The sequence below is a fragment of the Coturnix japonica genome, chromosome 5 (genome assembly GCF_054131305.1).
Source record: "Coturnix japonica strain WE chromosome 5, WE-NBRP24, whole genome shotgun sequence".
Classification (NCBI taxonomy): domain Eukaryota; kingdom Metazoa; phylum Chordata; class Aves; order Galliformes; family Phasianidae; genus Coturnix; species Coturnix japonica.
Genome location: NC_140667.1, coordinates 7,363,699 through 7,380,118, shown reverse-complemented (window position 1 = coordinate 7,380,118; position 16,420 = coordinate 7,363,699). Strand labels below are relative to the sequence as shown.

Genomic DNA, 16,420 nt, shown 5'->3' with positions numbered 1-16,420 from the left:
TATTTATTTCTCTATGAAAAACTGTATGTCCTAGACATTTCCCAGAGGTGAACATCTCCTTTGACTGAATTTTTTGGTTAGCATCAGGCCCCGCACCCAGGCCAAGTGTGGATTACTGCCTACCTCAAGCCAACATGTTTTAAGGGAGAAATTCCATGTTTGGGTGGGAAATAAGGAAATATTTTTGTGTCTGGTTGTGTATTTATTTGTTAGTGGCAGCATTTTTAAGTGCTCAGGGAGCTGGAATGCAGGTCTGTTGTCCTAGACTGGTGTGTGTGCAGGCAGATGGCATGCGAAATGGCCAGACTGACTTGGGATGTACTCATTATTCTTTCTGTGGTTAATCACGTGAAATGACATACTGTGATGAATTATTCTTCTTGTATACATCTGTCTTTTCCATTTGTATTAGGCATTAGAACATCTATATACCTGGTCTAAACATGGCTAATCTTAGCCCAATTTCAGCAAACAAGAGACAGGTTTTCTGAAGTGGAGTACCGCTAGCCCCCAGCAAAGAGATGCAGAAGTATTGAGATGTCTAAAATAAGTATCAAATAATGTTTGGTATTGAGGAAACAACCTGCTGATAATCTGATGTCGGAAGTGACAGAATGAGAAGCTTCAGTCCATGGAGAGGCTAGGAATTTCCACTGCTGGTAAAAGGAGAGTGCTGTTTCTGTAACACTTGCCCACATCCCTGAAATGAACATTATTTTCCTCTCACCAATGGTAAAGAAATCATGTTTGGTTGTTGTTGTTCCATTTAAATGGGAATATGGGACATTAAAGGAGCAGTATTTTATGTTTATCCAAAAAGAAAGCAAAACAAACAAACAAACAGCAGTCAAAAATAACCAAATTTTATTTAAATATTCCATTTCTTTGTTTCATGCATGGCATGAATTTCAAAAGACATTTATCAGTTGGCGTAAAATAGATCCTTAGTAAAATACATCAGGCCTAAACTGTGTGCCAGCATTTTAAATCTCACTAAGCTTCATTCATAAAGTTAGATGTCTTCATGTAGGTATAAATGTACAGAGATTCGAAGAACCATTTCCACTCCTATAAACAGTAAGTTACGTAGCAGATCGTTTTTGCTCTGCACTTAAAAACATTTGTTTAGAAAGAAAAAGCAACATACTCACAAAATTAAATAAGTTTAATCTGTAACTTCAAAGTCTCTAGTTTCTTAATAAAAAAGATCCCCTGGGTTTAAGGAAAAGTTTTCACTTTAACTTTGTCCCATCAGATATCCCGGACCTGTAGGAAAGCCTGTTGGAACCTGCTGCTCAGGAGCCAGCTGACGGAGGAAGGGATGCCAGCCATCTTTAAGCCAAAAGTCAAAGAAAAGGCAAACTATAACGTTCTTGTGCCCGTGGCCGGAAAGACCTGTCTGTATTTTTCCACTGTTCGTGTTAGCTGAGATTAAAAACTAATGAGAAAATTCTTTACAGCAAGGAGTATCAACACCATGGTAATCCGATACAGAGCTTTTCACTTTGAATTTGCTGTGTGAAACTGAAACTGGAGGAGTACCATCCACCCGCCGTGTTGGCTGCTGTAGGGTGGGACATGCCAGGCTGGGTGAGCCCTTGCAGCCCCTCGTGCCACCACACAAAGCACCTTGTGACTGCCGAGGAGAGACACTGTACAAGGTAACCAGGGTGTGCAATAGACATTGCCTCTCTTATCTGCAGCTTTGAGGTTTTTGCCAAGGATTTCATGTGGCATCTTGCTAACTGTGGAGTCCCAAAGAGCCCCATATGCTCTGTGTGTCCCTTGGGAAGTGGGACTTCCACTGCTTGCCTAAGACTGCCACGTGCTGTTGTCCTGTTCCTCTGCTTTGTGAACTGGAAATAGGAGGAGTGACTCCTTCCCTGTGTAGTACCATCAGTACAATAAAGCATTGACCTTGGTCCTCACTCCTGGCGCTGGGTAGTTACCTACCTGCTGTTGGAGCCCAGGTGGAACGGGCTGCAGGCAACGGAGCCACCTCGACTTACCTGCTGTGTGGGGATTTCCTCCGGGTGTGAGCAGGAGCATCTCAGGAGAGCTTGTGGCAGAGCAGGTATTTTTGCTTGCCTTAAATTTTACTGCAGAGTGACGGTATGATGAGATGGGACAAAATTAGCAAAATATTTTGGAGAAGCATCCCGGGAGCTGTAGGTGTTTAGCTGGGTTCTCAAAACTGTATTGCTTTATGTTTGCCTAGTTTACATTAATAAGATTGTAAAAGGCAGGAGGGGGAGCCTGCAACAATCAGTGCCTTCCTGAGCTACCTCATGAGAGATTACAAACATTTTTCTGCAAGCACAACAGCTACAACTTTTGCCTGTACTTGTGTGAGAAGGCTTAGCGCCTCTTTAAAACTCGTGTGGCTGCTTAGTCAGAACTCAGGGCCCCCAGCGGCCCCCCCTGCCCCACTCCGTAACTTTTGTTGCAATATGGGTGTGACTTTTGATGGAGCTCCCCCTCCCAGTTATGTCATTACTTCAGTTCCTTTGAATCAGAATAAAAAGTGCAGCAAACTTCAGACTCATTGACTGCAGGCTTAACAGGCGCCGGGGCTTTTCTTCCTTCTGCAGCTTGCGAGGATCTGGGTTTTTTTTTTTGCAAAGCAGTTCTGAGGAAACAATGGCCAACTTCTACTTATGGGCAGCTTTTGGATTATGCTTGCTGAAGCTTTGTCTAACAGAGACACGTAAGTATTTTTATGAATGAAGCTTTTTATGGTTGCTGATAAGTTCGTGCTTAAAACAGCAGGGGTTCTGCTGTGTATAGCTAACAGCTTTCTTGCATGTGTCTTTATATAAACTGTTACTTGCAGAAGTTATCAGAGATGCTTTGGAACTGTAACCTGGGCTGTGCTGCTCTGTGCAGCCAGGGAAAGCTGTGTACTGCTTGTAAATGATAATTCCAGATCCATAAAAAGGGAGTGATAGAGCATTAAAGTTTAAATTAAGAGCAGTAGTACACTCGGGAATCTAGAATAGTACTGGCAAATCTGCATTCAGCAATGTGACTGCTGTTATACACTTGGTTTGCTCTCCCAGCACTCTTGGAGGCTGAGGCAAGGGAACCCCCCCCCCCCCCCCCAGCATACAGTAACTGTATTCCTGAGCTCAGGAGGCTGAACTAACAGCTAACGCAGTCTGCGTTTGGACACAGCCTGTTGAACAGAAGCACAACTGCAGTGATCTGTGTGATTGAAATTTGCAGAGCTTTTCTACTAAGCATGCCTGTTTCTTACTTCTTAAGGTTTCCTTGGGGCTGACTGGTGAGAGTTTGGAACAAAGGGCATCAGAAGTGCCTGCCGAATTGAGTCTGTATCAGTCTGTGTTCTGTGGCTTGATTGTCTGCTTCATGCATTTGTATTTATAAATGAAATGTTAATATAGAGAAAAAAAAATAATAGCTGTGGTCCGGAACAGCAAAATGCTCTATAAATTTGATGTGGTGCAGGCTCAGCAGTGTCCGAGGCAAATGGCCATGCTTTTAACAGACTCTCACTATGACAGCAACTGCCTGGAGGCACTTTGTGGTCAGGGCAACAATTATCCTTCTACATTATTTTTTCTACTCATCAGTTCTAGAAATCTAACAAAGTACATTTTTCATTGCCATTGTCACCCACGGTCTGTGTTTGTGCATATGGTACGTATATATATATCATCTGTTTGAGCAGCAGTGAATAATTCTGTAATGGTGGCAGTGCTGCCAGGCTGTGAATGGGTGTGTCAGAGTGAACAGTTCCCGGCGCGTCTGGGATAGCTGGAGAACCTTCCTTGCTCTCCCTCCTATAAACTGTCTGCCCATCATTCCAAAATGTGCTTGCTAAAATCAGGTATATAGATAGAGTCTGCAGAGAAAGGACAGGAGGACTGTGCAAGAGGAATATCCAAGACAGACTTTGGCTTACTCCAAGTCTGTATGCTGCATGCGAATCACAATGTTGTTATTACTGCTTGCTCAACTGATTTCTCCTTTTATGAGCTACTAAGAATGTCCTGAAAAAGTGGAGTCTGTACTGGCTCAGGGAGTCATGCAATTTTGCAGTGAGGCATAGAAGAAAACCTCACCGTCTACTCTTCAGCGTAGTTGCAAAAAGTATGTCAGACTTCATGTATGCCCCACGGGGAAGTTTCTTTAATGGCTTAGCGAGGTATTAGATTATAGCTACAATATATTTTAGTTGGTATGTGGTGCATTCCAGCATGACTTTGTAGTCAGTAATGACTTCAAAACGGCAGTTAATGGTTGTTTGATTTTCTTTTTTTAAACCAATGACTTCGCTGTGCATCACAGGATACTGGTCATAGCTGTTGATTACACTGTTGGCACTGGGTAAAAAAGGAAACATCATGGGCTTACTGTTAGCATGACTGCTAAAGGAAAGATGAGGTACAGAAAACCTGATTCATCCTGAGTTCAGTGCTGTTGTGACCATTCTGTCACTGCTATGTGAGGGAGGTGTACTCGTGGTATTGATATGAATTCTGTTGTCCGATGAGTTTGCCACATTTCACAGGACAAGAGAGTGTAGCTGCAGACAGATTCATTAATAACAGCTCTGGGGTAAGATATTCCCCCGTGGACATGTTGTACTTGTAAAAGTGTTTCTCTCATGGTTTTCCTTGATTAACAAGAAGTGAATTGTAGAATTTTGAACCCTAAACTAGAAGAAGCTGAAACAGAAGTAGGAGCAAAGATGAAGTGCAGAGGAAAAGAATGGCTCTACCAGTGGAGGGAGGGGTTCTCTGTTGGCACCCGAGAGGTGCCAGAGTAGCAGGACAGGGCTCTGAGAAAGGAATCCTCTAGTTATCAGTCAGTCACAGGAGAAGGGACCTGTCTGCCCTTTAGCTTACATATCTCATGTCAATCTGCAAATAAAGCAGATTAAAGAAGTTCATTGTGTTTCCTTATGCTTTTTATTCACTTATGTGTGTGTGCTGGCTATTCTCCCAAACCTGCAAAGAAACTTCAATGAAATTCATTTTGACTTCCATCATTGTTTAATGGAAAAGTTATATATCTGCCCTTGAACTGCTCTCACACAAAGAGCCAGCAAACCATGGCACAAGATTGTCTTGCAATCTTTGGAGAAATATTTGTTCCTTCATTAGTTCCCGGTGTTCACCACAACGCAGAACCATTACCTTGAAAACAGGAAGAGAAAGGCTTAATGAGAGAAGATAGCATCGTACAAGTGAGGGAGAACTTCTTTAACAAAATGCTTTTAAAACCACTGGTAGCTCAAGCCAAGATGAAATGAAACTTTCCCCCATACCTGGCGTGTCTTTCTTTCCAGAACTGTTCCCATGACTTTCATGGGCCAGGACTTGAAGGCTGTACAAATACTGTGGTTATTTATCTAGTACCTAAACATGCATGAGGTTCTACTGCAGCAAGAATGTGCTAGCAGGATGAGATGTCCTCAGATGCTGATAGACAAGTATAAACAAGAGAGTTAAGCATGAGCTCATTGCTGGTAAAATACTTGATAGTGTAGAAGAGAATCTCATACAGGAGTGAAAATAAATAAATAAATAAATAATAGTTATGTTTTTATTAATGGACAGCAGCAAAAGCATTTCAAATGAAAGAATGTGGAAAAAAGCAGAAGAATACAGTGAGGAAAAGTGAGGATCTCAAAGTGATGCTTGCATGGTAATGCAAGCATGCACAGTGGATTCATGAAACAACAAAAACTGGTTATATAGACATCATGAAGTCTTGAAGAATTTTAATTTAGAGAAAAAAACTGGTAAGTATCCAGACAGGAAAGTAATGTAAACCTCTGCAAAGATTTCCACTAATTTAGAAACCAACTGTAAGGAACAGGGAAAAATAAGAAACTAGTAATAAATCAAGTTAATATGTAACAGGAATGGAGTATGTAGATGTGTGAAAAGTTAGAAAAGGTAAAATCTGTACTTTTAGTATGGCAGAGAAAAATATACAGGTGAAATCTGTGCAATGTGTGTTAATTAAAGAGAAAAGGATAAACAATAAGATATGGCAATGCTCTTGCCAAAGAAAAGGTGGTATTCAGAGGGAGCAGATAGACAGTGGCGGTAATTAGGTTTGAAAATAGGTTGCTAAGAGATACTGTTTTTAAGAAGTGATTAGATAAAGAGATTGGATAAATGCCTTAAAAGGACAGTTTGGATGTTGGTGATCATGCTTCTGGGTAAGAATATGGAGTAGAAGTCCTGTGGTAACTGTGTTTTTGCTTTGATAAAAGGATAAGTTTAGTTCTGAGTGCAGTTGACTGGTAGCAGAATATGTCATAGAGAAGCAGGGGAAAAAATGATGCAGTGTTCCCTAAAAAGGAAAGGAAAGGAAAACTGTGCCCAAGCACTTAGACGTTTGGGGTAATTCCAGATGCAGTGTAACAAAGCTTCCACACTGGCTTTCTCATCTTCTTGCCCTGTATTTCTGTTCTGACACTAACTAGCATGTGCTAGGATAAAGTAAGGGGATTTTCAACCTCACATAACATATATTACATTATTTACAAAAAACACTGATGTTTCTTTGAAAGAGAATCCCATGCAGGTGAACTGTTCTCTGGAATGGTTTTCTCAGGATTAACTCTGAATGTATATGGTTAGCTCACAGAGAGGATAGTGGTGAAATTACCATGACCAATTGCGGTAGTCTTGCCTTCTCTGAAAAGAATACAACTGTGTACTGCAATAAGTCATGCTGTTCAAAATATGGCATATAAGCATCAAATGATAACCAAGAGCACATATTAATCAAATTTGGAGTTTGTACCTGAATTGAGTTTTTAGACTACAGAATTTTGGACTTCAAGTAGAAAGTGAGCAAAGTGAGACAAACAAGACCAAGGTTAGTATCCTCACCTGTACCTCTCTGCTAAACATGTTGTGGTTGGTACCGAGTAAAGCCCACACCTACAGCCTACTTTTAGTGGTGTATCTGGTGGCTTGGACCATTCTCTGTGGTGTGCTGGCATCTGGCAAGGAGAGCCAGTTTGGAGCAGCCTCTGCCATTTTCCAGACGGTTTCAGAAATTCACGAGCACTGTTGTCTGTCACTCCAAGGCAGGTAATAATCATTTCAAAGCCAGGCTTACAGCCATCAGACAGTGTAATTATCAGTGACCATTATGGCTGCTGCTAATAGGGGTGGCAGAGAAAATTGTTTCAACCCGGCATGTTTATCAGCTTCCTTCCCGTGAAATCACAGGGCTCTCAACGGCGGCATTAACAGTAATATCAGCAGCAGCTGGCGGTGATTTTCATCCCTCTCTGGGACCCACCCCGCCCAAGGCACAGTGCAGAAGCCCGGTACATGAATGAATCTGGAGGCAGCGATGTGCAACAGCAGCCAGCAGAGAAGAGAGGGATTTTCCTTGGAGAATCCTCTCAGTCAGATAGAAAGTTCAGCTAATTGCAACTTAAAGTTCAAGCCTCTGCAACTGTTTGCTGCCTAAAGAAACCTGCTGTCATTTTTGGAGTCTGTGCATACAATTAAACATGTAATTGAATTCCCTTTTGTATGCACTCGATCTGGGACTTTCCAGTTCCTGTATAAGACAACACTGGCTGTGTTTTATAGTACAGCAGTCTTATTTCAGTACAATAACCTTCAATTCTCGCTGGGGAAAAAAATGAAGAAAACAAATAAATGGAGTAATCAAACTTTAGCAATTACCAGCAGGTAGACTCAAGAAGCAACACCAATTCAAAGTAAAAATCACAGAGACCTACATTTTAGCAATGTTTGCAGTTTGAAAAATACATTGCTTTGCTTTTTTATTCTTCCTTTCCTTCTACTGGTGACTGAACATGATTCAGTGGCTGGAAGCTCTAACAGACTGTGCTATGTGTTGGCACAAAGGGAAAAAAAAAATGAAGCAACCTCAGACATGCAGCAGCTGTGTTAAAACTTCCGCTGCTGTCTCTGCTAATGATCCTGTCCCAACAGCAACGTGAGATGGCTGCAAAAGAGAGGCACAGGCAGGCAGCTGACAAGGGAGAGGGCATGAGCCAGCCATCATCAGCTAAGCAGATAATGCCTATTTTAGCAGATACCTACTTTTGTAAATAAGAAGCTGTCCTTGACATAACATATAATACTGAAAAATCTGTTGTTGCGTAGCTTTGGTTGATTATAGTTGTCTCACAGGGACAGTGAGTTAGCAAGGCTCATGGTGAAACGGGTTCTCAGAAGTATATTTCCCTAGGGGGCTTTTTTATTGTTATTTTTGTTAATGGATAGGTGTCTGTAAAGCAGCAGGGTGTGGTGTGTGTGGGCAGAGGTGATGAATAGCTCCCCACAGCATTCCCATGCAGAAGCAAGAGGTGAACTGGCGCTGAGCGCGTGGTCGGTGGCCAGCCAGCACCCCTGGGGCAGAGCGAGCGAGCTGGGTCAGGCAACACACAGGCCTCCAGCCAGCTTGGGGGCTGCACCGCCAGCAAACTGGCAGCCGTTCTGAGAGAATGCATCTTGCTGCTGGGCTGGTGCAGCAGCTTGGGACTGTATCACACCTACCACTGCCATGCAGCTTGAGCCTATTCAAAGAGCAGGCAGAGCACATGTACCTGCTCAGAGCAGGCCTAGGAAGCTGGCAGCTGCACCTTCTGCAGCATGTGAGCACAGTAGTTCAACTTAGGAACTGTTGTGATGGCAGTGGTCAGTCCCTCACCTGCCCTTTGCCATCCTGCAGGCAGGTGGGCCCCATGTGGGGAATGTGATGATGGTGGTGGTGCAGTTTGGCTGTGCGGGGCAGCTCGGCCTCACGCCTCCATCCGAGAGCACTGGTTGAGCTCCTGTATGGGGACCATGGAATGGTTAACTGCAGAGCCTCAAGGGAAAGTAGTTTTACCCATTATAAAGGAACATGATTCATTAATAATGAAGAAACCAAGGGCGAGGCCTGAGCTCATTTCACGGTTTGCTTTCACTCGCTTCCCTGTTCTTCCTTCTCTTGCCTGATTAGGTGTCCTCCATTCATACCCTTTCTCATTTCCATTGTTTTCAGCCATGTAAGTGTAGAGAAAATGCCTCTTTTGTTAGTGTGCCTCCAGATTTATAAATGTACTCTTTTGTTTTCTGTTCCTTATTGCTTATGCATAAGTTTGACATATAGGAACATTCAAAACATAGAAATTAAATAATTTTATTCAGTGTTCAAATCATTTTCTCCAGAAACAGTCTCATTAAAATCAGGTAAAACTTTCTCCATCCATCTGATGGTTCTGTCCTATTTACTCGTGTGTACGTTAACCATACACACACTGGAGACTGGCAGTTATTTTCACTGCAATAACGTTTGTTTCCTGTTAGACCACAACCTACACAATGCATCGTTTTCTTTAAAAGTTTCTATTCAGGACTGATACTTTTCTGATAAGGGATGTTTGAAGCCATTTGGCAAATGAGAACTTAACTAAATCTTTTGTCCTGCTGTCAAACTGAACACTTATTTAGATTAAAGAACTTTAAAATTGATTTAATAATTAACAGAAGGATGATATATTAAATCTTTCCATGTTTCTTTCCTGTTCAAGGTGAAAACTTTGTAGTGATAAGTACCGTTTCTGTTCTTGAGATCGTAGGGGTGTTTATGCACAAAGGCTTGATACTCTGGGAAAGCTGAGTGTCAAGAGACTCAAAATGACTTTGCAGGATAGGGAATGACCCAAGAATAGACCAAGTGCCCTTAACCTGAAGGTGGGCCATCTGGTTGCTGTGCCAGAATGCCATATAGCCAAAAAGCTATAGATGTGGAGAATTTAAGTGCTCCTGTGCAGCAACTGTATGTATCCAGTTGGTAACCAGGGGTATCTTTTAGATTTACATACCATCTTTTGAACAAAAATGCCTGTTTCTCTCACCTATTTCCCATTTATCCATCTGTCTGTACTATTTGGCTGAAGCAGTCCAATAAACTTGGACTCTTATCAGTCTGTGTCTGTGATAAAGGAATAGATCTATTTAATCCACTAGAACTGTTACTCAGCAGCAAAGTTGTTCTCGGGCAAAAGGGAATGTGGAGACCAAGCTCTTCAAGTGAAGGCTCATTGAAGGCCTTGTATGTACAGCTGTAATAGGCAGGCACAGTGAGCTTGTGAGGCACCTTCCCACGGTAACTAACTAGAGAGAAGTTTCTTTCCTGCTTTTGTGGCTTTTCAGGCTCGGAAAAGCCTGAATCCATTTGCTCACTGCTCTGGTGTAAAAGGTTGCAGAGCTTTTCTCAGGATGTATATGACTTCTGTGTCTCCTAATATTTCCATTAGATCAGTCCCATGCATTCTTTTTTCTTATGGCTGTATTTCCTGTCCGCTTGTTGGATGGGAAGTGATCTGGGTAGTTCAGTTTTATGTTATCCACCTCTCCTTGGCCTGCCAAGTCTCACACATTATCTAGTAATGATGCAGCTGGTGTTCATCCTGAACAAAGCACAGCATTAACTGGCTTTTAAGACAGAGAAACAGAGCAAAGTAGAAGGCTAAGACCAGCACCGTTATGTTTAGGCATAAGGATTAGGTAGCATTTTCTGTCTATGTGAGTTTCTGAGAATTGGAGAAAAGGTTGATTGTCCAGTTCTCCTCCATGAGGAGGCACATCCAGGGACTTAGATGCTATTGGGATGAATGACTGCATCTGAATGTATTTTCTATTAACCCTTTGCTGAGAGTATATTTGTGTCTAAGCAGTTCATATGACAAGTGGTTCACGATTCTGGCGTTGGTGTTTTTCTTGTTCTACATTTCCTAAGAAAACCTGTTATGTGTATATATGCCAGTGGTGTTCAATGCCATGATGAGCTGGAAAAGAGTAAAAAATGTATTGTCTGCAGAGAAATGCAAGACTGGGATGACAGTGCCCTTATGGATCAGTGGCATTTTTATGGGAAATTTCACATGTGCACGTGAATGAATTTCTTAGTGACCTTCCTTTGCTGAGCAAAAGAGGAAAAGCTCAAAAAATTCTTTACTTGACTTGGTTACCCTTCAAAACAAAATATGGACAATCTTACTTTTGTTGCTTCTATGTTGTCACAATCCTATTAAGAAATATAGAATAGCCACAGTGTTGAAAGTTTTGAGCTCAACAAGGGTTATGTACATTAATAACCTATAAAAGTGCTGACAAAATCTATTGTTACAGAAATGCATCCTCAAAATGCAATGCTCTCTTCTGAACTCATGCTATATTATATTTAACATTTGAATTGGACATGAACATGTGTCTGAAATGTTCTCCTTCCTTTTGACACTTGTTGGATTCTCTCTGATACTGCAAAAGAAGAACTTGGGTTTTTCTTGAAAGAGAACTCAAATGTTTACACTTTCTCAATTTACCACTTTAGAAAGAGGAGATGTCTCTGACGAAATTTAGTTCTGTAGTCATTCTCTTTCCTGCATTACATGGAATTCATGTAAATGTTACAACATTTGGTCTGGAGAAGTCAGCTGTCTCATCTGATGCATTTTGTCAGTGTAAACAGCACTGCTGGAACAAGGCTGAATGTGTTTAAGTCACCACAGAAATTGATATCTGAGTATATATCAACAGAATAAGCAGTCTATTAACAGAATATTAGTGAGTAGACAAATACGCTGATTGCAGACGAGAAAATCTAACCTTTTTTGTAGGGCTTAGCAAGTTAGTGGTGTTGCCCCCGCCTTCTGTGTGGGGAAATAGAGAGAAAGCAAAATAATGGCGATCCATCACAAGATAAATGTGGTTGGGTTTTTTTTTTGTTTGTTTGTTTTTTCCCTTTTGCTTGGATTTCATGATTTCCTATACGAGATTATTTCAACTGAAAAAAGCATTTTTTATTATAAGGGAAAAGTCCTTGTGTAAAATTCTACTTGCAGAAATTTACAAGAGTAGAGGACTGGAGCATTTCTGGAAAGCTGGCATCTTAAAATAGGAAACTCCTCAGTTACTGACTGCTCAGTAGTCTTCTCCTAGCTACACAGTCCTTGTTGGACAATCCACATGAGAAAATATTCCTGCGTGTGTTTGTGTTTCTCTATGACTAAGAGATAAGTATTTTCCTAATTCATGAAGCGCTTTATAAGCCATTGTTTGCAGACCTTAACCAAGTTTATTGACCCTATCAGTCAGACACTTTACCAACTTTGTTGCTCATACTCAGTGCTCTGGCCATATCTCTATATCAGTACAAGTCACAATCTTGTTGACTCACAGGAAATTCAGGTGCAGCAATTGCACAACAACATATTAACACCTTTTATTAACAAACCCCGATTTCATGCAAATATATCCATGATCTTAGCTATAGCAACATGTTCATGTCCCATGTAAGCCTATCTTTTGCTTTTTAATTTACTAGATCGGTACCTCAAGGGGATTTCTAAGCACCCAGTATCTCCCATTCTTTCAGAACAAATAGTTTTAAGAGTCAGATGAATGAGCAGAATTTCAGAAGTTGGTTTGTATGGTGTGCTTAAGACACTTGCAGACTGTTCAAGACTCTTAGAAACTCTATATACAATGACTGATAGTAGATCATCTTAAAAACTGTTCCCAGTCTGCATCAGCTACTTCTGCTGTTTCTAAGAGCTATATCTGCTTTCTCTAAAGAACTTTTTACTTCTGTTTTTTGCTAGTGTGTGATGGCATTTTCATGCTTTTGTTCTCAGGGTCTGATGTAGGCTTTTTGTTCTCGATCCATCTCATACTTTTGCACCTACTCATCATGAGGGGAATCACAGAAGATCAGTAGTTTACTTTGTCTAATGTATTAGGCTTGTTTTTTTTCCTTCTAGAATGTAATCATTTTCCTTCCAAAAATACCTATTCAGGCTTTTCTACTTATGAAGAACGCCTGGTTTGCTATTTGAATTTACTTTTGCTCAAAGTGAATCAGATTTCTTACTAATTTGCAGTCTCGGGAAACTTACAGCACATGAATTGGGGTCAGTCACTTCATCATTTGCTATTGAAATGTTGATATAATTTTGAATCTTTTCATAAAATCCAGATATATTTCATTAAAATAGAAAATCATTAGGAGCTGTGAACGCTGCAGCAAAATCACTGGCTTCAATTCAGGAAGGCAACAGTGATCCACTATTTGAGGACTATAGTCTTCAAACAGTAGTGTACATACCTAAACGCATGTAGGATTTAGTGTACTGTTGGAAATCACAAAATATCGAGTCTATGCTGCCAGGACTTCTTTCCCATTCTTCCCTCATGCACAGGAAACCTTACTGCCTCCTATGAAATATATTTGGGGAAAATAATAATTTAGGACAGACATATGAGGCATTTTGCCATTTTCCCTGTATTTGCAGTAACGACAAATTTGTGTACATCCCACAGGTAATTGCAAAAAATAGAAATAACTTGTTCCTAAAACATTTATTCAAAGATTCGAGACTAGAACTGTAAGGGTTATTAGGAAATTGAGCTGAACATCTAACTTGTCATACAAACAACCTGTATGCATCTCATGAAAATTTCTTGCAAGTTGATATTTTTGGTATAAATCTCAAGATTCTTAAAACTGCTGTACGGATGTGTAGAGTCACGTGGCATTCAGCAAATGGAAACATTATGCCACCAAAAGTTCCAGTGGAAGCTGCCTGCTGGCCCAGGTATTTTTGTTACAGGCTTTGCGATTCCAGCCCTTGAGGTATTGGAAAAAAGGAGGGAGTAGTGGGTGTGACACTGTTCTCATCCATTGCAAGGAGACTGTACTGATTTAAGTGCCTTTAACATTTCCATTGACTTGCATAGAATCCAGATGGGATTTGATTAAGATGATTGTGTTAATAATTGCACATACTTATAGAAAGTGATCATTTTCAAAGCTGGCTTTTTGTTTGAGTATATATGGATGATCACAAACCAAATATTTCTGCCAATGACAAATTTGGGCTATTTCACTGTCTGTCCTAATACTTCTGTAGTTAAATTGCACAGTTTTCAGGAGATGTGTCTGGGATATGCATTTCACAAGTTTCATTTTTATTTTTTTTCAGTATTTTGTTGTATACTTTGCAATGATCCTAAAAGTGCTGTGGTTGCCATCCCTCTCTTGGCCTGGTTCCTCTTGTGTTTTTACAGAGAGACTCACACTGGGATCGGCATACTTACAAAGATGTTATTGCCAATCTTTGATTCAAATAAGTAGCTTTCTTCAGTTTTTGTTCATGATTTAATTATCATTCAGCAGTTAACTGGGCTGTGTAAGTGGCTGGTCACAGATTCATCCAATAGTTTGTTAGGACAGTAGTTATTCCAAAATAACACAAGCATAAGTGCTTTGGGAATGAAGATATTACCAAATCTCATTAACTTTTTCGTTTGTGTGTGTGTGTTTGTGTGTGTATGAAAATCACAAGTATTCAATAATAGTGTTTTACTCATGTTTCTAACTTCAAAGCTGTGTACAAAAGTTGCATCTGTATTTTTAATCCGAGGAATCTAGATCTGTTGTGAGACATTGAAATATCTGTTAGATTGTAGATTTCAGTGCTCCACTTTGAGTCACCAGTGAGGTCTTGGTCAAGTCAAATGGATTACTGGACAATATTTCAATCGATACGCATTTAAGAACTAGGTACCCTCGTTAACTGTTTAAAATTGTGCTATTATTTTGTAAGGTGTTTCCTTGCAAATTCATACAAGAAACTTAGTTTAAAAAAAAATATTGGGTGTTTTTTCAAGCTTTTCTGAAACATTTGAGAGGGGATGTGAAAGAAAGTGCATATGAGTTTGCATTGTGAGGAAGCTGAATGCTGGTTACAAACTGACAAGGACTCCTGTTTGTCCTTTGACAGCTTACTTTGTAATGCTGATTCTAAGAAGCCTTGTTCCTTTCAACTTTTCTACCAGGCTAATATTATCTTTACATTATCTGGCTAGCTTTCAGAGCTTTTAAAAAGATTCTTGAGGTTCGGTTACCCAATGTTTCCTTATGAAGGGGCCTTGTTCAAGGCAGTGATATTCTACTTTTTATTCATTGTCTTTTTTTTCTTCTTTTCAGTTTGGATCATTGATTGCTTTTCTGTAATGAACTTATAAAAATGCTGGGAATATTTTTTAGAGGTTTTCACAGGGGATTTTTTATATATACCTTTAAAGTTCAGAACATACCAAGAAATCAGAGTTTTTTAAATACTGGGTGACTAGTATGCTCAACTCCCTACTGCTATTTTTTGTTAACTAGTGTGCTGCAAGTTGATAGTTTAAAATCTACCACTTAATTGGTGTTGTTGATCTTATGTCTGATTTTGTATGAATCCTTTATCTAAATAACCACAGAACTATAATCAGGCTTCCTGTGACTTCTCAAAGCTTAGATGGAGGCTGACTGTAAAACTTGTAAGGACACGGTAAAATAACAATGTAAGAGTTCTTTGCTCTTACATTGTTCTTTATCAGTCAATCTCAAACTGTTTTGTTAGGGAGGTTAGTTGCAAACGAACGCAAAGAGTAATGAATTGGTGTATCTGCAATATACCAGCAGGTAAATGACAGAGCATAAGGCACTTTCAGCTCCAGGCTTAGTATCTGTCTGTGGAGCAACACAGCTTTTCCCCTGCTTTTATCCCAAATGACATAACAATTTGCTTTCAGTAAAAAAAAATGAAGTTCAGACTCCAACTATTAATCACCGGCTTTCATTTCCTGCTCATTTCTTCACCTGGATTGCGTGGAACCAGTCCCAACTGATTCACTTTGCAGTCCTTGTTATTCAGCCTTTGGGGTTAGACTGCTTATTGTACAGCCTGAAGCACTGCTGGTATGACAACGATGATCATGTTTTCATCATATCCAGGGGGGCATATCTGATAACTGTCTAATTCCAAGACTATGATTTCACTGCCTGCAATTTTTCCAAAGAGGTGTTACACAGCTGTACCATGTTCTAATGGAATCTGAAGGCTTTCAACCCACTGCTGGGTAAAGCTGTTGCAAAAAGCATAATATTAATGTCAGCAGCAAGGAAGTTTATCGTAAGTGATGACACTGTATAGGCTCAGTCAGGATGTTTATCAGAGCAACTGTTGCCAAGGAGATGAAGCAAGTTTGGAAGATGCATTAGCAAACTTTCTTTCTGCAGCAAATCCTGAGGAACTAAACATATTTATTGTACTTGTATTCTGAATGCTTTATTTAATAATAGTGCCATTCCACTCTCACTCCCCTACTTTATGAAGGTTAATTGGTAGTCAGGGAAACTATCAAGATACCAACGATCTCTATATATCAGCAAACAAATAGACAGTGATTTTGGTGGCCCATAGGTATAAATAGACAGAAGAACAACTTAAAGGGAAGCCAAGAACTTGAGCTCTGTTTTACATGCTTTTTTGAGTGGGCACTGACTGAAGTAGTGCAGAAACATGAGGGAACTTATTAATATTTGGTAGAGAAAGGAGGTCATCCTACTG

At 40.2% G+C, this 16,420-nt stretch overlaps 1 protein-coding gene across 49 annotated transcripts in view; it reads left to right on the top strand.

Moving 5' to 3' along the window:
• Nucleotides 1-2,547: 2,547 nt before the first annotated feature.
• The window catches only part of CD44 (CD44 molecule (IN blood group)), a 56,864-nt gene continuing 42,991 nt past the window's right edge, over nucleotides 2,548-16,420 (top strand). For all 49 annotated transcript variants that reach the window (XM_085548167.1, XM_085548153.1, XM_015863575.3 and 46 more), the window contains exon 1: nucleotides 2,548-2,707. In XM_085548167.1, coding sequence (XP_085404293.1) covers nucleotides 2,641-2,707 — 67 coding nt within the window. In that variant the 5' untranslated portion in view covers nucleotides 2,548-2,640. The remainder of the gene's footprint in view (nucleotides 2,708-16,420) is intronic.